General features: G+C 40.2%; 1 protein-coding gene across 1 annotated transcript in view; it reads right to left on the minus strand.

Moving 5' to 3' along the window:
• The window catches only part of LOC113113025 (protein kinase C epsilon type-like), a 90,877-nt gene that overhangs the window by 54,769 nt on the left and 13,997 nt on the right, over positions 1-22,111 (minus strand). The window contains exon 2 of the mRNA XM_026279129.1: positions 12,548-12,611. Within this exon, the coding sequence (XP_026134914.1) occupies positions 12,548-12,611 (64 nt within the window). The remainder of the gene's footprint in view (positions 1-12,547; positions 12,612-22,111) is intronic.

A 22,111-nucleotide genomic window follows, 5' to 3' on the forward strand; every position in this document is an offset into this window, starting at 1 on the left:
GTCCACTCCTTGTGAAGTTCTCCCAAGTTCTTGAATCAATTTTTCCTAAAAATCTTCCCAAGGCTGTGGTCATCCCTGCTGCTTGTGCACCTTTTCCTACCACACTTTTTCCTTCCAGTCAACTTCCTATGAGCATATTTTGATACAGCACTCTGTGAACAGCCAGCCCTTTCAGTAATGACCTTTTGTGGCTTGCCCTTCTTGTGGAGGGTGTTGATGATTGTCTTCTGGGCGACTGCCATGTCAGTAGTCTTACCCATAATTGTGGTTGCATGTTCTAAACAAGCCCAAGAGGTACTCATATTCTCAAAATTAATCAAACTAATCATGCTCAAAATGGAATATTCTATTTTTGGAGATATTGAATTTTTTATTTTTCAGTTATTACCATCAGAATAAATAAATAAAAAACTCTTGAAATATTCTAGTTTGTGTGCAACGAATCTATAATATAAAAAAAAGTTTGCTTTTAAAAATTAATTAACAAAAAATAAAGACTTTTTCTATGATATTCGAATTTTCTGAGATGCACCTGTATGACGTCATCAACAAAACATGGAAAGCATTTCCGTTGCCTTTATCAAAGCTTATACACTACCATTCAAAAGTTTGCAGATGTTTTAACGCTTTTGAAAGTAGTCCCTTATTCTCACCAAGACAGCATTTATTTGATCAAAATACAGTATTGTGAATTGTTATTACAATTTAAAACAACAGTTTAAAAAAAAAAGTTTTATAATGTAATTTATTCATGTAATGTCAAAGCTGTACTTTCAGCATCATTACTCCAGTGTCCAGGATTCTCTGATGTCTATAAAGTTCAAAATAACAGCCTTTATTTTAATCAGAAATATTTTGTAACATTAGAAATATATTTACACTCACTTTTGATCAATTTAATCCACCCTGGTAGAATACAAACAATGTAACGGTAGCATATGTGTACTTATATTGCTTTCCAAGCTTTGCATGGTTATAGGGTGAGCTGCATTTTATTAGATCAGACGTGTAACCCATGTTGGTGCCACGACCTAAAAACTAAAAACCACAGCACTAACATTTCGACATTCATATATACTTACATCTAGACACTGACAAGCCACATTTGTGCCAAGAGAGAGGTTTTACATGTTCATACTTGCTTTGTTTGACAAAAACACCCACAAACACTGCACACAGATGTTCAAGAAACATTTCCAGTTGTCCTAGAGCATGTTAAGTTTTCTAGTAAAGCGAAGTTATTTTTCCAGCTGGCACCTGGCTTAAAAAAGTCTTAATTTAATAATTTAATAAAATGTAAAAAGCCCCTTAGAGCGTGACACAAAGTTCTCCAATCACAACCGTAGGTGCATAACTCACAAATATATTTTCAATGAAAAAGCAGCCTGTGTTTTGGACAAGGAAACAGAAAGCACAGTGCTGGTAAATCAGTACTGTTTTAAAACACTCCAAAAAATAAAAATAAAAATAAAAAAAGGTTTAATAATTTTCATTATATAAGTTTAATTAAATATATTTTTACATTTTAAGAAGAAAAAGTGGTGCATCCTTCTTTGCTCTTTACCACTATTATGCTGCACTCTAAAGTTTCTTTATTGGCGTCGATGGTTCCATAAAGAATCTTTGTCTTTATTCTACATCCATGGAACCGTGGCACAAAAGGTTCTTCAAATTATTAAAATGCTCTTTGCACCAGTACACAAAAATCATACGTCTGATTCCTTCTCAACAAGCTGTATAGTGTAATTCAAGGCATTGTTAATGTCCTTCGCATAAATAATGCATGACAACTAACATCTGAGAGCCTAAAACTTTGTGTCTGAGGGTTAGAATAAACATGACACTAAACGCAGATAACACTGTGCAGGATGTTCACTCAAAGCACTATCAGTGGTTTTGAGCAGTGGTCATGGAGGCATACGGCCATATCACATTTGCAGCTACTCAAATAAGATACAATCGCTACAGCAAAACATAAGCTTTAAACTTTGCTGACTGCAACACAAAAGAAGATATTCAGAATGTTGATAACAAACAGTTTTGATTACCATCAGGCTTGCCAAGTTAGCAGTTTTCACTTAAACCTTTGCCATGGTTGAATTTTTTACCCTCTGGTTAAAGGTTTGATGTATTGCATAAATTGCAACTGAAATACTCAACATTCTACCAGTAAAAATACAGTTCTAGACATTACTTTTTGTGAAGAAGGGGTGCTAGTGCAGGGTGCGTAAATGAAGACAGAATTATTATTTTTAGTTCTAATTTTTTTTTAAAGGTCCCTTGACATGGATTATTTTCTTTGTTTAAATGCTTTTTTTATGTTTCCCGAGGTGTACTTAGTATGATTTTAACATTTAAAATTTAGAAATAAAAATCATTTTTATATCCTGTTTTTATCCCTCTGCTTTGAATGCTCTGCTTAAGGGGGCGTGTTTGCTGTGAGAATCAAGAGTAAATGACAACTGTTGTGATTGGCTGACATCTTTGCATTCGAAATGTGCATTACATGTGGAACCCCTCTCAAATACTTTTACCACGTTTTTTTTTTACTATTGCAGCTGTCGAGATTAACAAATAGTGGAAGTGTTGATTATAGCATTATTTTTTAGATCTCGTACCATCACATGAAAGGCTGCAGTGATGAGCATTGAGAAGACAGAGTCTGTTTATCGTGTGAGTGCAGTGATCATCATTGCAATGCGTTTTCTCTCGAAAAAATGCTTTCACCACAACTAACAACAAACACAATATCAACATGAATACAGTAAGAGCTTCGTTGTGCAGCATAACATCATCATTCATTATAACGGCAGTTTGGGCTAGTGTGCAGATATACTCACGATGTGTGATTGACAGCTCCAAACAATATAAAGGGAGCGTTCTTTGATCGTTCTCTGTGGTTAAATCACAATTTAAATAAGACATTTGTTTCATGCTACTAAGAGAAACAACGTGAAGTTAATCGTTTAGTCACTGGCTTGATTCACTGATGCATAAACAGTATTAAACGATTTAGAAAGAAAGTCTGTGTGAACTTGAATAATTAGCTACACATCAGAAATCACTGATCACAGATCAGGCATTAATGAACACTGTTACTCACTGTTTGTGCCGGTGCTGTTGAATCCATATCGCATCGCGATCACGATCGCATCTCGAATCTATAGCGCAAACGTCTGTTTGTAACACCTGTGCTGACATTGCAACCATAACCTTTCCCCTTATGACGACATAAGGAGAAGATTCCAGATCGCCCGTCTGAAATGCTCGTTTTCACTCAATATCCTGTTAATCTTGAGTACCTATAGAGTAGTACTGCATCCTTCATAACTCCAAAAAGTCTTTAGTTTTATTATATTTTTAAGAGAAAGAAAGTCTGTACTGTTTTTTCCCGGAAAAACACGAGCGGCTGGAGGCGTGTCGTGTGGGCGGAGCTAAAGAATCACGAGCGCGAGTAGGCTTTTGCGTTGAGTCCCAATAGCTAAGTTAACAACACAGAGATATTTGAAGCAGTTTTACTCACCGCCTGCGGTTCCAACACACGATCGTGACCCTTTTTCGTTGGGACTGCATTATCCTTAAGAAATAAACGATATGCAAATCCGCATTTTTAGCGTTTTTTAGCACTTCCGTTTCTGACACGCAGACTCAAACGAAGCTTGACGACATCAGCAACCTGACTGACAGATGTAAATCTTCTAAGTAGCTGTGCGTGCAAACTGCCATCGTCAATCTTGCAGAGACGGCGAGCTTGAGCGGGGAGCTCTTTGGCATGATTGAGCAGGAGTAAGTATTCTGATTAATTTTTTTGTATAGTATTTTAAAATGTAACGCCAGTACGCCATATTAAGTTAATTGCCTGTGAGCTTCTCCTCCTGTCTGTACGGTAATGCGACAGAGAGTCGAGTGGTTATGACGCAATCGTTAGCCTATTTTTTACAAAAACTGTTTCACGAGTTCACCCTTACATCTAATCTGAAGGCAAATAGTAGGCATATTTTGGCGTGCTGTCCTGGGGGAGGGGTCCGGGCCCGGAGCATAGCCCGAACCCAAATAACTCCCCCTATCCCTAATTTGGGATAAATAGATTAGAAGTGAGGAGTTGGGGTGGAGGAGGGTTGCCGAAAAACTGTCGTGGGACAGGAGGTAGGAAGACTGGATATATAGACGCTTGCGTGCTATTTAAGATGATTAGCTAAACGAGATGCACCTGTGCCAAATTGGATGATTATCTGATCGTGCTTCTCCCGAACTTTGTTAATAAAACCACATTTCACGAGTTCACCCTTACATCTAATCTGAAGGCAAATAGTAGGCATATTTTGGCGTGCTGTCCTGGGGGAGGGGTCCGGGCCCGGAGCATAGCCCGAACCCAAATAACTCCCCAAAAGAAGCTTAAAGCCATAGGACAGCAGCCAGAGAGCTAAAATTTTTGTTGCCCCCCAAAATATGCGTGTTGGGAAGAAAATGCAGAGCGACCGGGAGAGCCCGTGCAGTGTTCGACGAGAGCTGCGGCTCGCAACGTCTTACCAGCGAGCCCTTCGTGCCGCTTATGGGAGGAGCACGATGCCGGATATCAAGAAATGAGGGACTCTTGCTGCCTCCGAAGGGAGCTGCGGCTCTGCTGCACCGGAAGGGAGAGTCCCTCTTGCGGCTGAGTACGAGGCGCGGTTTGTTGCATCTGATGGAGGGCTCTCACTGCGACTGAAGGGAGCCAGCGACTGTATCCCATCGGGAGGGAGATCCCTGGCCGCCATAGAGTATGCAACATAACTCGGACGGGGGGTTCACACTGCGACCGAAGGGAGCCGTGGGTCTGCTGCACCAGAAGGGAGAGCCCCGTCAGATGCTGAACAGGCAATGAGATTCGAGCCGCGGTTTGGCGCGTCGGATGAAGGGCTCCTAATGCAACCGAAGGGAGCCAGCGGCTGTACCCCATCGGGAGGGAGATCCCTAGCCATCGTTGAGCATGCAACATAACTCAGATGGGGGGTTCACACTGCGACCGAAGGGAGCTGTGGGTCTGCTGCACCGGAAGAGGAGCCCTAGTCCGATGCTGAGAAGGCAAAGAGACGCGACTGTTGGAGGGACTCCCGCTGCATCCGAAGGGAGCTGCGGCTCTGCTGCACCGGAAGGGGGAGTCCCCCATTGCGGGTTTATGGAGGCACGGTTTTTTGCCTCTGAGGGTTCTCCCAGCCTCCGTAGGGGGTTCGCAACTCTGCAGCAGGAGTGCTGCCCCGGAGGGGAGAGCCCTGATTGACGCTAACTGGAATACGACTGTTGGAGGGACTTTTGCTGCGTCCGAAGGGAGCTGCTGCTCTGCTGCACCGGAAAGGCGAGTCCCCCTTGCGATGCGAGGCATGGCTTGATGCGTCTGGTGGAGGGCTCTCACTGCGACCGAAGGGAGCCAGCAGCTCTTTTCCCCCGGGAGGGAGAACGCTGTCCGCCCTTGAGCATGCAACATAACTCAGATGGGGGGTTCAACCTGCGACCGAAGGGAGCCGTGGGTCTGCTGCACCGGAAGGGAGAGCCCCATCAGATGCAGAATAGGCAAGAAGATTCGAGGCACGGTTTGATGCATCGGATGGAGGGCTCCTGCTGCGACCGAAGGGAGCCAGCGGCTGTGTTCCCCCGGGAGGGAGATCCCGGTCCGCCATTGAGCATGCAACATAACTCAGATGGGGGGGTTCACCCTGCGACCGAAGGGAGCCGTGGGTCTGCTGCACCGGTAGGGGAGCCCCGTCCGATACGGAGTAGGCAAGAAAACGCGACTGATGGAGGGACTCTCGCTGCGTCCGAAGGGAGCTGCGGCTCTGCTGCACCGGAAGGGAGAGTCCCCCTTGCGACTGTATACGAGGCTTAATTTGATGCATCGGATGGAGGGCTGTCACAACGACCGAAGGGGGCCTGTGGTTCTGCTGCACCGGGAGGGATAACCCCGTCTGCCGCTGAGCGCGCAGCGCAACTCAATGACAGATGAAAGGCTCACACTGCGACCGAAGGGAGCCACTGCCCAGCTGCACCGGAAGGGAGAGCCCTGTCCGATGCTGAAATAGGCAAGGAGATTGTAACGATGGCTGGAGGGCCCTTACTTTGGCCGAAGAAACGATAACTGAGAGGCTTCTATTATTTAAGTACACAACATGATTTAAGGAGGAATATTTTTTTTTTTTTTTTTTTTTTTTTAAATGTCTGATGAGCAACAACCGAGGGCATCTATCGGATTATGTGAGAGGCCCCTTTTGAGCTGCTTAAGTTTAGGGCTGAAACGATTCCTCGAGTAACGCGATTACAAAAAATGATGTAGGCAAATTCCTCTGCTTCGAAGCCTCTTTTAATTTATTCTAAATCTCGCGTCAGGTTCTTTCGCAATGATTTTTTTGTTGGCGGAAGGAGACAAGCGCTGCGTCCGAAAATCACGTACTGCAAGGAGTCAGCAGTGTTTTGATTTGAGGACGTAAAGAGAACGTTGTGGCATGTGTCCATTGCAAGATAGAGCTAGCATACCACAACTAGGGCCCTACAATTTCCGCGATGCAGAAAACGTGGAGGGGATCGCGGAATCCAGTCACAAAAACGGAATTTACAGTTGAACGCGGAATGGCAAAGAACTTGCCAATTATTATTATTATTATTATTTATTTTATTATTAATTTTTTTTTTTTTTTTTTTTTTTTTTTTTTGAATGAATGAATCAAAATAGGTAATTGCACTTACATCCAATTCACGAATTAATATCTCTAAATATTAAGCCGGAACAGTATTTAAATGTAAATCCTGCATGTTCTGTGTGTCTCTGTTAATGAATGGAGCAGGAGCGCGACTTCCTTTATCACACACGCACTGAAGCGCGCGTTACGCTCACGGTAATTTCTGCGTCTGCGGTCTCACTAAATAAGGACTTGAACAACATCTCCAGACATTTTATCCTACCCATCAGATTTACTGTGCATGCGCACATCAGTATAATTAAGCAAAAACACATTTTATTTTATTACTCGATTGATTACTAATATTTTTAAACCAGAGTCGTTGATGAAAGGAGGGTCCATCGTGAATTTAGATTGGGCGTTCCGGAGTTAGACAAAAGCGAGCCTGATGAGGTTGAATTGGAGAATGGACATAAAATATATATTTTTATTTATTTATTTATTTATTTATTTTTTTATTTTTATTTATTTTTTTTTTTTTTGAGGCTCTTGCGGCAGCGAGAATTGCGGCAGTAGGGAAGGATGGAAAGGGCTCCTGCGGGAGCAGACACTGCTATGGCAGTGGTGAAATATAGGTAGAGGCTCCTGCGGGAGCAGACACTGCTGCGGCAGTGGTGAAATATAGGTAGAGGCTCCTGCGGGAGCAGACACTGCTGCGGCAGTGGTGAAATATAGGTAGAGGCTCCTGCGGGAGCAGACACTGCTGCGGCAGTGGTGAAATATAGGTAGAGGCTCCTGCGGGAGAAGACACTGCTGCGGCAGTGGTGAAATATAGGTAGAGGCTCCTGCGGAAGCGGAGACTGCTGCGGCAGTGGTGAAATATAGGTAGAGGCTCCTGCGGGAGCAGACACTGCTGCGGCAGTGGTGAAATATAGGTAGAGGCTCCTGCGGGAGCAGACACTGCTGCGGCAGTGGTGAAATATAGGTAGAGGCTCCTGCGGAAGCGGAGACTGCTGCGGCAGTGAGGAAAAAACAGAAAAGGCTCCTGCAGGAGCGGACAATACTGCGGCGGTGGGGAGATATAGAGAAGGCTCCTGCGGGAGCGGACAATGCTGCGGCAGTGGGGAGATACAGAGAAAGCTCCTGCGGAAGGATGGCTGAAGTGAGGATTGACCATTACAGATAGATGGGGCATGTTAGGAGAGTTAGCTATGGTAGATTAGGAGTTTTAGTGAAAGGGGATGAGCTGGCGTTAGAGGGGTTGGCTGAAGAGGGTTCGAGATAGATATATAAATAAATAAAATAATCGGCCTGACCAATAATAGGTCTTGGTACCCTCTGCCTTCTGGCAAATCTGGAGCTGGAGGCCACTGAACAGAAAAATGGTTAGTAGCATGAGGGAGCGGAAGAGTTGAGGGCGCGTTTACGAATGGAGGCGGCCTCACGTTTGCTTCAGCTGCTGTAGCTGTGGGTCGTGGGAAGGGGCTGGGGTGTGTGATGTCTTGAAGAACCTGTGTAGCCTGCACTGCTAGCAGAAGTAACAGGATGGAAATACTGAGATGTGCAGGCCCGTGTTGCAAGTAAAAGTAGCTTCATGCTTGCTTTGGCTGCTGTAGTTGTTGGCTGATTTGACAATTGCTCAAACCTTGTCTGAATTAATACAGTCCTGTTGGAAAAGCATCTTTTCCTCTTGTTTTGGCCTTCGGGCCCTTTTAAACAGCCTCCGGAGCAGATAAATTTGGGATGCTGTTTTCCTGTTGTAGTATGGACTGTGAAAATAGAGGCTTTGAACGATGTAGCATGTTTAGTTTTATAAACCATTGTACCAATAGACATGTCTATAGCAGTAACGTTAATTGCAGTAATTCAAATTCAAGCCGTTTCTAAAGACATTTACTTTGCATGCTTTTCATATAACAGTCCTAAAAAGACGATAGAAAATTTACTCACACTTGTTGTTCTGCAGCCAAACACGAGGCAGTAGCGTGAAAAATTCTGAATAATCATGCCAGTAAATGGTGAAATATGTCCCTAAATAATTGATCCTGCCGGAATAATTGCATGAAACTTATGTCTGTATCATCTCAGTGAGGTTTAAACATGCACAGTAAAGCAAATGTAATGTCTTTAGACATTTCGGTGTGGATGACAACTCTGCAAAAAACCTTTGCTTCGTGGTTAAAAAGTGGCATCGTCATCGGACAGAGTTAAGTCATAACGCCGTTTAACAAATTTTTGCGTCTTCATAAGCGCATTCTATATATAACGTCTATTTAAATTGTTCAGATGAGCAAATCACGAGGTTTTCTTGCATGATTAGCATTTTAATTGTTTGGTCAGACGGTTCATATATTGATCTATATATTCACGTTCATAAATCGGGGATTAAACGTGGAATTTATCTTTTGTATGCTAAACATGTAAACAATATGTGCACAGTACCTATAACTGCGCTTTACATTTTGCAAGATTGACATGCTAAATGGCTAACTGACCCGGTTTACTCTCATCAATTTTGTTAAGATATGTACCAGTTCATTGCGTTTTAGAACGACATGTATCCGTTTAATCTACTCGACATGTATACCGGTTTAGTCCTTTCGTTCACGAATGAGAGCTCTCGATCTCTGAGACTCATATGAAACTCGCTCATTGTGGATGACAACTCTGAAAAATTCTTCATGAATGAGTGTAAACTGAGAACGATTCGTTCGCCTAGAAGATTCATTCGAAAAAACGATTCTTTCACGAACGACATGCCACTACAAAAACGCACGGTCTTCGCCGCTAGTGGAGGCAGCATCGAACTGCGCCACGGCTGAAAAAGCGAGAGAGGTTTACTGCGCTGAGAACTGGAGCACGGCTGCGATCCAGCATTATAAGAGAGCCCGGTCCTGGCGAGAAAATCGCGTTGTCGAGTGAGGCGAGCTCAAGGATTTGCACGAGCTTTTGGCCACAACGTGTGGCTTGGTGAGAAGAGCAGCTGACGCGATGACGCTTGTTGGTGTTCGGCGGATAGATATCTTCGTCGGAAGGAAGATTGGGCCTGTGATAAGATGACGGACAGAGCGAACCGAATGCTGACAAACGGTCTATGCCGAAAAACTGTCGTGGGACAGGAGGTAGGAAGACTGGATATATAGACGCTTGCGTGCTATTTAAGATGATTAGCTAAACGAGATGCACCTGTGCCAAATTGGATGATTATCTGATCGTGCTTCTCCCGAACTTTGTTAATAAAACCACATTTCTACGGGGCCATAATGTAACATAGAAGGTAATGGAGCCCTTTATACATTGTTGTGTATCTTTAGAAATAAATAATGGACAAACGGAGTCTTTAAACGCCTCAGATGTAAAGTTATTCGCTGTCAAAGTGACGCCAAAATGAATGGGAGTCAATGAGAATGCTAACGCAAGTGAAGTTCTGCTACAAGATGGCAGCACGCAGCCGACTTCAACTTCCGGTCGACTTCCTTGCCGCCTGGTTGATGCTCTGTAAAAATAAACTCCATCCACTGGTCCCTTAATGCAGTTTTTTTTGGGGGGGGGTAATCTGTGCAGGGTTGTCTTGCCCTGGCAACCAAAAACACACTTCTTTAGTGACATTTCGCGACGCTCTCGCTCTGATCAGTGAATGTCTGTTGTGCTCTGAGTGCTCTGCTATACGGGAGCGCGCGCTCTTCCGGGAGAAGTGCCCCCAGGACCCATATAAGGAAATTCCGCTCCATCTAATGTCACACAGAGCCATACTCGGAAAAAAAACTTTCCCAAACTTGTGACAAACCGGAAGAAGTATTTTTGGAACAAAAATACTCCTTCAAACCTACAACTTAATTTATGAAACTTTGTCCATGTTTAGCATGGGAATCCAACTCTTTAACAGTGTAAAAAAGTACTGATCAGCAGAACTAGCATGCACAGATCAGATTTACACTTGCAAACTGCACAGGAAAATAAAGATGGCATCTGTGAGACAAATTTCAAAGGCCTATTAACCATGACATTCAGATGAAATTGGTAAATGTGCTGAATGTTCTGTGTCTCTTGTTCAGTATTTGTTGTGGCTCAACATCAATATCTATAATATCAGACCAGACACTAAGAAAAATGAACTACATTTCTGCAACTGCTGATAGACTCATCTTCCTTGCCACTCTTTGATGAGTCATCCAACGTTCATGCAAAGGAAATGTTAAGTATTCACTTCCTGATGCAAACGGTGATTAAATGCAATGAAACATGAGTCACGTAGACTGTTTCCTAGTACTTAAAGTGAAATGAATAAGTGGCCAATTACATTCGTCTGAAACATAGTGAGAATGTGACACAAACACAATGCTAACTTTTTGACTTGTGTGTTCTTGAAAAGTTGAAGCTAATGCAGAGTTGCATTTGCATTTAGCTCTAATAATTTAAATGCATTAACTGTATCTAAACACATAAAATGCAAAGCATACTTTTGGCTTAACAACAAGTTCCACCAAAATGTAAAAAAGTTTGTTCACCCTTCTTAAAAGACCAGCTATGAGTGAGTTTCTGTTTGTTGCAGACTGGTTTAGCTGGATAGCATGGGCCTGTTAGCCTTTTGGGTATAACGTAACAAATATGAATTAGTCAAATGAAGAAAAAAGTAGTCTAGTGCATTCAATTTTTTTTTTTTTATCTCAATTAACATATCAATTAGATACAGTTAATTATATTATAGTGTGAGAGATTAGTAACCTTTTCGTTGTTCAAGCTCCTGTGACCTCGTAAAATGCCTGATCAAAATGAAATACCCTTTCGGTCAACCAAAGATCAAACCCTGCCGTCATCGGTTGTTTTTTTTTTTTTCATTTAAATAGTTATTTTTAATAAGAACTTTCTTGTTGTGATTAAAACGTTAAAGGTGTTAAAAACATTTCTTTGAACGTTTATCAAGAAGGGATAATGTATATCCAGCCGGTTGTTATTGCAAAATAACCCCTGACAAAGGGTGATCAGCACCCTGACGCGATGTGGCTACTTGCCACATAAGAAAATAATTATACACAAAATATTGATTGGAGTTAAAATAGTGGAATGCAAAGCTTCCATGAAGACATATCATCGATCATATGTTCTGCCTCCAGGAGCAGGAATTGAGTCGAGAGGATGTAGGAGCTCCTCAACTGGGCCATCTCTGATGTGCATCCAGGAAAGGGAGGGGTCTGATGGGAGTTGGTCCGTAGGGAGTATCAATGAAAGAGGCACATCTGGGAGGTTATCTGGGTGGAACTAGGCCACGCAGGATCTAGGTCCAATGATCGTGCACCACCACAGTGAGTTTTTTTTTTTTTACAGCCACACTGGAGGCAACATCAAGATCAGTAAGTTGCATCTCTTCATATGGCTTCCAGAAAGAGCAGATGCACTTTCTGGAAGTGGTGTATGGTAGCAGTGGTGTATGAGAAGGAAGGAAGACTTATATGTGGGCAGTCATGGCCTAATGGAGAATCGGACTTGTAACCTGAAAGTTATGGGTTTGAGTCTCAGGTTTGGCAGGAATTGTAGGTGGGGGAGTGAATAACCAGTGCTCTCCTCCACCCTCAATACCACGACTGAGATGAGACCCTTGAGCGATGCATTGAACCCCCAACTGCTCCCTGGGCGCCGCAGCAATATGACTGCCCACTGCTCCAGGTGTGTGCACTTGGATGAGTTAAATATAAAGCACAAATTCCAAGTATAAGACAACATACTTGGCCACGCTTCCCTTATACTATTTATATTAAACTTTACTGTCTATTTACTGTATCAGGCAGCATAGGATCTGTAATTCTGAGAAATCTAATATTGGGTATAATGGTTACACAGGAACATGATTCTTGCAGTCATTAAATGACATGTAATGCAATCACAGAAAGATGTCTTACCTTCACTGGATGATCCAGACAAGTTGATAATGACATAAACCTTTCCCTCTGGCTCCAAGTCTATCTGCAAGGACCATCATACAAAAATGAGTTTTAGCAAACAGAGCAAAAGAACATCTTTAATAATCATGACCGGCTTCTGTACTTAATGCACTTAATGCTATCTTTTATTGGTCAAGTTAATACTTACATTCTACAGTAAACACATTATATGCAAAAGTGATTCTTTTAAAAAGTAATGTGCATTAAATTCTCTAACTATCATTTTGCCAGAAGCTTAAAGCTTACAAATAAGGAAAAACAGGACATTTATTACAAAGAATACAACAATATTAGCAGTACTAGAATGACACATTTCAAAATAAAGAGCAATAGATATACACATCATAAAAATTAAACATTAGTTTTGGCTAACATGTCAGTGTTTAAATGCATGATAGATAATCTGATTAATGTTACAATATTTCACATGCCCTTTGAGCAATGTGGATTTTGCCAAATGCCAGAAACAAATAAAATAATATAAAAATCATTATAAATAATAAAGATAATTTTGTTAATTTGTTTCTAAAGTTTTTGTCTAAAAATCTTTTCTTTAAACTAAAGATTCAGTTAGCTTTTCTCAAGTTAACCTCAAAACCGTTCAAATCTTTCCAGTGGAACATAAGAATATATTATCAAAGAATATGTAAAAATGTCAAAGCTCCTTTTTTTTTTACACACAACAACAACAAAAAGGCACAAGCTGTCACATGGTGTCAAATTCAGATTTAATTCATTTATGATTATGTTTACATATGTGTGTGTGTGTGTGTGTGTGTTTGTGTGTGTGTCTATGTATGTGTACATGTATAATGTTTCAAAGCTTTTGCCCCCTAAAAATATAAATAAATAATTAATGTGCATACTATATTGTGATTTCCCGCTTCATTAGGTTTGCACACTACCTGTGAAAGCCTTACTTATCAGTAATGACACTAATAGAAATAAACAAGCATACATGGTCCCGATTAGCTGAATAAATGCTGAGTATGTGGCACCAGCAGAGGAAACAGCACAGTCTCGATGTGAACATGAACCATGTGAGGCTTGTGCTGAGGCTGAAATGACTGATATTAGGCCCAGTTCTCCTCTCAGCAGCTAATGACAGCATAACGGCTGTTCCATCAAAACCAGATTAAAGCAGGAAATGGAGGGAGGATGTGGGGATGAGTGGAGAGATTTGTACATGAGTAAAAAGAGAGAGAGAGCTGTAAGGATGTGTGTGGGAGTTTGGGTTACAGGCGCGCCGTATCATGTTAGTGCAGTCAACACAGGTTTTACACAGGATGTACCAGTGCAAAAAAAAAAAAAAAACACACACACACACCTGCTTGCAAACGCACTCACACACACACGCAAAATTCACGCTCCCAAACCAAAAGTACCAGTGTCAAGGTTCAGTTGATTGCAATAGCTGAGATTTTCACATATTCAATAGACACCACGCACATTTTCAGGGAAAACCAATTTTATGAAACAAAACTGTTCGTTTGTGAGCAGAATACATGAACATTATTATTCAAAAGTAACTTTTTAAAATGTATTTGAAAGAAGTATCTTATTCTCATCAGTGCTGCCTTTATTTGATAAAAATACATTAAAAACAGTAATCTTGTGAAATTTTTTTTTACAATTTAAACATTCAGCAGAGACCGCGAACAGCCAGTGGCCCATTGGTTTTTCTCCTGTATTGACAGCGTAAACATCCAGTCACAATGCACTATAGACAGAGCGATGAAACAAGTACTTTGCTTTTCCTATAAAAATATCGTTTCACTCCAACCTCTTAATCGTCTGCTTTTCCCATGTTTTCACAGCAGATTTATCAAGAACAGGCTTGCTCTGCTGTGAGTGATGTGGGCACAAGAGCCAGGCAGGAGGAGAAGAAGAGAGTAGTTCAATCATTAAATTGCTTGACAGGGACTCGCATCTAATCTATCCTAATGTGTGTGCACCATGAGTGTAGAATACGTAAACACTTTTTCATAAAACAAATTTTTGTCCAAGTCAAGTGTGTTCATAGACGTTTCCATGGGCCAATGTGAATAAAGTTAGATTTAAATTAAAAAAGTCTCAATATTGCTATATCTGACATTTTATTCTGATCCAAAACAACTAGATGTGATATGATTGTGATACATGCATATAGTATTACCAGTCAAAAGTTATTCAACAGTAATATTTGTTATGTTTTTTAAAGAAGTCGCTTCTCACCAAGCCTGCAAATATATATCTGTGTATATGTTTTTTTTTTTTTTTGCTAAACTACCAAGCCCTATTTGTAAGTCATTTGTGCCTGTTAACTAAATGAATGAATCAATTTTTGAAAATATTTTTCACCATTTTAATAACCTTTTTGTCTTCACTAGTATTTTGATCAATTCTGTGTTGTGACAAATGAAATAAAAGAATGAACATTTCGATTCCCATGTTTCTCATTTATTATGAGATCATAAAAACTGCATGCATAAAACTCAAATCATCAAAATTGCTTAAAGTAATTTCAAATGGAGTTTATAAATGTCACACCACAGGTCATTTCAGCTTCCCAAAAGTATTTCATATCAACCACCCAAAGATGTTTGCAGAACTGATGAATATTCAAATGAAACTTAACTTTTTTAAGCATAATGTGTCTTTGTAAGTCCTGGGGCTGCTGTGGGGTTTCTTCACCCCCTGCTTGATGGAGGATGAAAGAATTAAGATTTTATATAATCCACGCTTGAGACTTTCCAGAACATTCATGCACTGATTTACTGGTCTGGGTTCAAGACACTCAGACTTTTAATACAAAACATCTGAACAGACTGGGAATCTGAGAACACAGATGTGTTTTTTCTGGACTAGAAGAAGGTGAAATGAAGTGTTTCCCGCTGAGGGACTGTGGGAGAGACGAGTCGCCTTGCCATGTCCAATGCTTGCGATAGTGACATGTTTGTTATCCCAAATGACCTTGTGACCTTCTCCCTTCCTCCCACTTCCTGTGATGTCATGCTGAAGCTGACCTCTGAATGCTTGGCTCTTGCAGGTGCGAAGACAAACCAAATACAGCAGCTAGCTGTAGCAAAAAACTCAGAGTGAGTGAATTTTTAAGTTTGGAAATAATGTGTAGATGTTTTTTGCACATTTGTGTCTATGTGCATACATGTACGCAAGGGTAGGGAAGTAAATAGTTAAATTTAGATCAGTCTGCAGGTCAAAGAGTTACAGGCTTGCTCCCAAATAAGAGGCAAGCATGGACAATATGAACTCAAACATTTCATAGCCGAGTTTTCCAAAACCAAATGGTTAAACTATGATTTGTGCGATCAGTTTTTAATTTGGTAGTTTATATATGCATTATGTAGCGCTATAGTAACATTTGCCGACAACAGCCTCGGAATTTTAGTAGAAACATCAGATACAAACAGTTTCACATTTGAGCAATAACATTTTCCTCTGGGGTAAAAATTTGAAGCATCACATGGAACAATTAGAGGATAAAGGTTTCAGGAAACACAGAAAGAGCATTGTCCGGGCAATTAAACTTTCTTCTGTGAAAGTCAGTATCTGGAAAACCTATAGTGTCTCTTTATCACTGAATACATGTGATCTCCCTTGTGAAAAAGTACAGTTTAGGATACTTTTAAAAAGAGTGATTAATATAGAGAAAAAACACTTTGAAATAAATATACCTAAATGCAAACTGAATGTTATCGGACACTTAATTGCATGTTTACTGAATTTAAATCAAAATACATCACAGTTTACAATCATTTTAAATGCAGTTATACTAAAATAAGTGTATTTTATTTTCTTAAGTAGGATCTAAGTACTTCTTAAAATGAAATTTCCATTGTTCTCGAAATATGATTTAAATGTCCTGCTGAATGTACTGACAATCATTTATGTAGAATACATTTAAATATAATTTCTTTCATTTCTTTTCATTGACATGTATATTAGATACATAACTCATTTGGAAAGCTGAAGTTGCAATTTGGTACATAAGCTATGCAATATTGATTAAAACACTACAAATAAAAGTACTTTATAAGTGTTTTATAATGTTAGTCAACACTTCACATTAAGTGTACTTTAAAACATAAGAAGATTATTAGATCATAAGGAAATTTACTTAAATCTTTTGAACTTTATACAAAGTACATTTAGTGTACTTAAGAAACAGTCATGAAAGTCAACTCTCTTTAAAGGAACACTCCGACTTTTTGGGACTTTAGCTTATTCACAGTATCCCCCAGAGTTAGATAAGTCCATACATATCTTTTTCATTTCTGTGCGTTCTGTAAGTGTTATTTGACGCACCCACCGCTAGCCTAGCTTAGCACAAAGACTGGATGTAAATGGATACTGTTAGCATAGTAATCCCAATAAGTGGCAAAATAATGCAAACATTTTCCTATTAACATGTTGTGATCTGTATAGTCACAGCGTGTACAAATAACAAGGCTATATGAAACAGAGCCCATTTTTAATCATATAAATACTGGGAACTATATTCTCGCTAGGCGTAGGAGCACAGCTAGCGGTGGGTGCGTCAAATACGTTACACGAGACGCCTTGTTGATGGTTCCGTAAACAAAACAGGTGACTAGCTAGAAGAGACTCGTGATCATGGCTGACTCAGAGGAATTTTACTGTGTATCAAACCAAGATCCAGAACCAAATAGTTTTGAGCCAGAATACACAAACGAGGAGTTACAAACTTTGGAAGCTGTAAGACAAGATGTCGAAGGGAGAATCAGAACGAACACAGACTGGTGCTGTAAATGTGGAACATGCCAACCTATGCCGACAGAACTGAGTGCCTTTGTTGTAATGAATGGGACGTCAAGGCTTGATGACAATCAAAATATTTGCGTCACTACCACGGGAGATTTCTCTGCCCTAATACACCCGGCAGTTGTCGCTTTTTTTCCCCATTGTGACAAGATCAACTGGAAGAAACGCCCCACGCCGAGTGAACCTAATGGTCAGCTGTCCACCAAGTAAGTGATTTTGTTATAATGATCACGAGCAGTGTGTTCATGACAACACAATAATAACAATAAAGGGGATACACGGAGCCCCTATTCACATATAGTGTCACTACTAAGGTTATATTACATTAGCATGGCACTGTTACAGTATGGCTAATGTTAGTCATCTCAAAACATAACAGAACACTTACCACAGCAACAGGTGATCCAATTTGTCCTGTCTTTATTATCGATGGGATGGCTGTAACCTTTAGCACACGTTTCATGGTCCGTGTGGCAACTTGCATTTTTTCAAAATAGTCGTCCACAGTAAAATGTTCAGAGCAAACGAAATACTTCGTGATGGTGTTACAGGTGTGTTTGGATCTATTTCCAGAGCAAGTAGCCATCGATTCATCAGGTCAGCGTTTTGGGTTGGAATTCTATGAAACATCATAGTATTACCTGGTCTCTCCTGTTTATTATCGTAGCTCTTTACAATACAGCAAACACCCATGATTGTACATTACAAATGTACTATCTAGTAATTGCTGACTCTATTACTCCAACTCTGAGCGAACACTCTGCTCCTCAACACTGCACGTCTCGGGTGCTGCGCTAATCACTCCGCCCAAGTAGCCACTCCGCCCAAGTAACGTTAACTGTGCTCCTATGCCTAGTGAGAATATAGTTCCCAGTATTTATACGATTAAAAATGGGCTCTGTCTCATATAGCCTTGTTATTTGTACTTGTAATTAGGAAATTGTTTGCATTATTTTGTCACTTATTGGGATTACTATGCTAACAGTATCCATTTACATCCAGTCTTTGTGCTAAGCTAGGCTAGCGGTGGGTGCGTCAAATAACACTTACTGAACGCACAGAAATGAAAAAGGTATGTATGGACTTATCTAACTCTGGGGGATACTGTGAATAAGCTAAAGTCCCAAAAAGTCGGAGTGTTCCTTTAAGTAAATTTACTGGCCCTTTACTTAATTAAATTATATTGCCAGCAGGTAAAATTTTGTACATTTTTTAATGCTTTAAGATTACAGTACTTTGTTTGTGTGTTTTTACATGTGAGCTGATAATGGACAAACTAAAAAAGAAAAGTAAAGAGGATATTTATTTCATCTCTATCAATCATTGATAAAGAGACAGCTGGAGGAATGGTCACTTTGGCTTCAACCCAAGTCACGCAACCTCTGACCGTGTGCCTAACCTGATGTCTTCTCTCCAGCTCTACAAGCCCTCCTATTAAAAAAATTAAAATAAAATACCGCAGGACTATCTATTTTGCTGACTACTGACAGACAGGAAGCAGGTTCAGGATGTTTATTTTTGTAAACGAACAAACTCTGAATGTATCACTGTTGTGTAGACGTGACGCGAGGAAAGAACTGGTAAGAAAAGGAAAGATGACAAGAGTGAAAGAAAGAGCAGGTGAGCGAGGACAGCTGGCCGGGAGAACAGAGAGCTATGTTGTGTTTTATCTCACAGATGACAGTGTGTTTAGCCGCTCGCCGGAGTGTGTGTTCATGTGAGGGGTGACACACACCAGATCCCTCAAGCTAATTGAGACTAGACCTGGATAAGAGAAATAATGTCTCTGAGATAACTAAATATTTTCATTTCTAAGTCTCTAAATATGAAATGTATTTACGCGGCAACTAAATGTCCATTGTTTGTTTCAGGGACGATCATAACGACGGCTGAAATATTTGTGTTTCTACTGGGTAATAAACATGTTTAATGCTGTTAACTCATGAATAATCATAATTATGAGATGAACGTACATTAACGCTACTACAATATCTTTCCAAGTTGGTCTGCTCAGGGAATAAATGTAAATATGTACCAATGATTACAAAGCTCTAAAAAGCTTCCATATGTTTATATTTAGCAGGTTAATGAAAAATACTTGTGTGTAGCAGCACAAATTATTTTTTAAATACTTGTGTGTAGCAGCACGGAGATGATAAAACACCCAAAACATAAAGCATTGATTAAACACCTAATTCACCTCATTTGCTCTTCATTTTGTTGCATTAGCGCTACAAACGTTCCCGGTCTTTGGCAATAAGTGAATATGTCATTGACCAACAGATTCATTTTATTCCAACCAAAATCACTGGAAAGCACATCACAACAGTGAGATCTTCCCAAGAGGATGTGAAGGCAGCATAAGTGCTGTGTTGTTGGGTTGTACCACTTTAAAAAATCCTCATATTTGCTAATGAACATTGAGAATTTTTCACTGGCTCATCCACAAATCTGTGCACTACAGCTAACAGATGGACACTGAAATTTGCCCACAAAGATTGTTCAGTTGCAGTTGTGCCAGTCCTGCCAACTGAGATAAACTGCATGATGTGTTGTTGACTGTATGCGTGCTGCCTGCAGATTAGATCATTTGCATCATGGCATTTTTTTTAAAGGAATAGTTCACCCAGAAATGAAACTTTGATGAAAATGTACTAACCCTCATGCCATCCAAGATTTAGAAGAGTATGTTCCGGAACAAACTGTAACGCCACGCCAGCAGAGGGAGCCCTCGCCCGAGTACTGACTGTGTTCCACTCCCTCTGCTTCACCTGTGACTTCCTGTTTGATAGACATTTAAGCATGGCTGGAGCCACAAGCACCTTGCGAAGTATTGCCAGCCTGTCTGCCTTACCGAGCGTTCTTCCCATTGCCATAGTTTGCCTTATTGTGTATGATTTTTGCCTGGTTTCCCTGTTTCTGCCTTTTGGATTTGCCCACTGTCTTGTTGTTTGGATTGGACTGCCTATCTGTGTATGTACCTCTGCCTTCTACGTTTACGATTATCTGCCTACTGTTTGGATTTGTCTGATGTGGATGTTATTAAAGGTCCCCTTCTTTGTGATTCCATGTTTTAAACTTTAGTTAGTGTGTAATGTTGTTGTTAGAGTATAAATAATATCTGTAAAATTCTAAAGCTCAAAGTTCAATGCCAAGCGAGATATTTGATTTAACAGAATTCGCCTACAAAAAACGACCCGTTTGGACTACAGCCCTCTAGTTCCTGCAGTAATAACGTCACTAAAACAGTTTTTTTTTGACTAACCACCGCCCACATGAATTCACAAACAGGGGGCGTGGCCGTGTTGCGCTCCGACGGAGAAGAAGGAAGAGCGGTTTGTGTTTGTCGCCATGTTGTTGAAACGCTGTTTTTTTCATCTCTGAGTCCAATCACCTTTGTTTGGGCTTCCCAGGAACGCTGTACTTTGAGATTAATGGTTACAATTTATGTTTAACTCGGTTCCCGAAAATTATAATGCACATGTAAAACTATGTGCAGCTTATTTTGCTGAGGACAACTTTCTCAATCTCAATCAGTTTAATGCTGGATTTGCACAAAGATTGTTCTTGAAAGATGGAGCCTCCGCGTCATTACACAAACTGAGAGAAATTTAGCATTAAATTACCACAATGGATCTTCTGTAGTGAATGGGTGCCGTCAGAATGAGAGTCCAAATAACTGTTTAAAACATCACAATAATCCACAATAAATCCACACCACCAGTCCATCAGTTAATGTCTTGAAGTGAAAAGCTGCATGTTTATAAGAAACAAATACATAATTAAGATAAGCTAAAATACGAGCCCTCTATCCATAATAATGCATCCATTGAAACTGTCATCTTGTCTGAATCAGGAGAGGAATATGCACAGATCAAGCACAGTTTACAAGCGAAATAGTCCAAAACAATTCTAAACAAATATGCCAGTGGATTTTGATGTGAGAGGACAGCAGTCCTCTTTTGCATCGGAGGAAGCATCATTATGGATTATGGACTCATATTTTGGCCAGAAATTACAGTTCAAAGTTAAAATGCCTTAAAGACAGATTTGTTTATAACAAACATTTAACTTTTCACTTCACAAGATGGTAACTGATGGACTGAGTTGAGCAGATTACCTGTGGATTATTGAGATGTTTTATCAGCTGTTTGGACTCTAATAACTATTCCTTTAAACATTTTTAATACCTCATTACAATATTGCATACACAAACAAACATATTATTGAACATGATTTAAAAAATATAATAACATTTAAAATAAAATTATAACATATAATGCTAGTATATGTAGTTGTGTTTAATTTACTCATTAAAATGTTTTTCTACAAAAAAGTACAATATTTTAAAAATGTAAAAAATAAAAACAATGATAAAAGAAAAAAAAATCATATTTTGGGGTTAAATTAGGCCTAGTTGTTTTCGTGAGATGCACCCTTAAACATCATTTACTTATCCACAACAGACAACAGATTTCCTACACAAGGATGTTTATTGTTGTACAAGGATTCTGTGCCAGTGGGTGCTTGTGTTTACAAGCGCTGGAATGTGCATTAGCTGATATTTAAAGTGGTGACAGCACTATTTAAAATCAGAGACTTAAAAGCATTACTGGCGTGCATTCTGTCTCTCCAGCTCTCTTGTGACTCTTCATTACTGTTCAAACAGCACACTTTGACTGCTGAAAGAGCGTCAAGCATCAATGGCAAATCTTGCACTGCATGCCTTCAAGACACTAT

This window comes from Carassius auratus, chromosome 13, assembly GCF_003368295.1.
Source record: "Carassius auratus strain Wakin chromosome 13, ASM336829v1, whole genome shotgun sequence".
NCBI classification, from domain to species: Eukaryota; Metazoa; Chordata; class Actinopteri; order Cypriniformes; family Cyprinidae; genus Carassius; species Carassius auratus.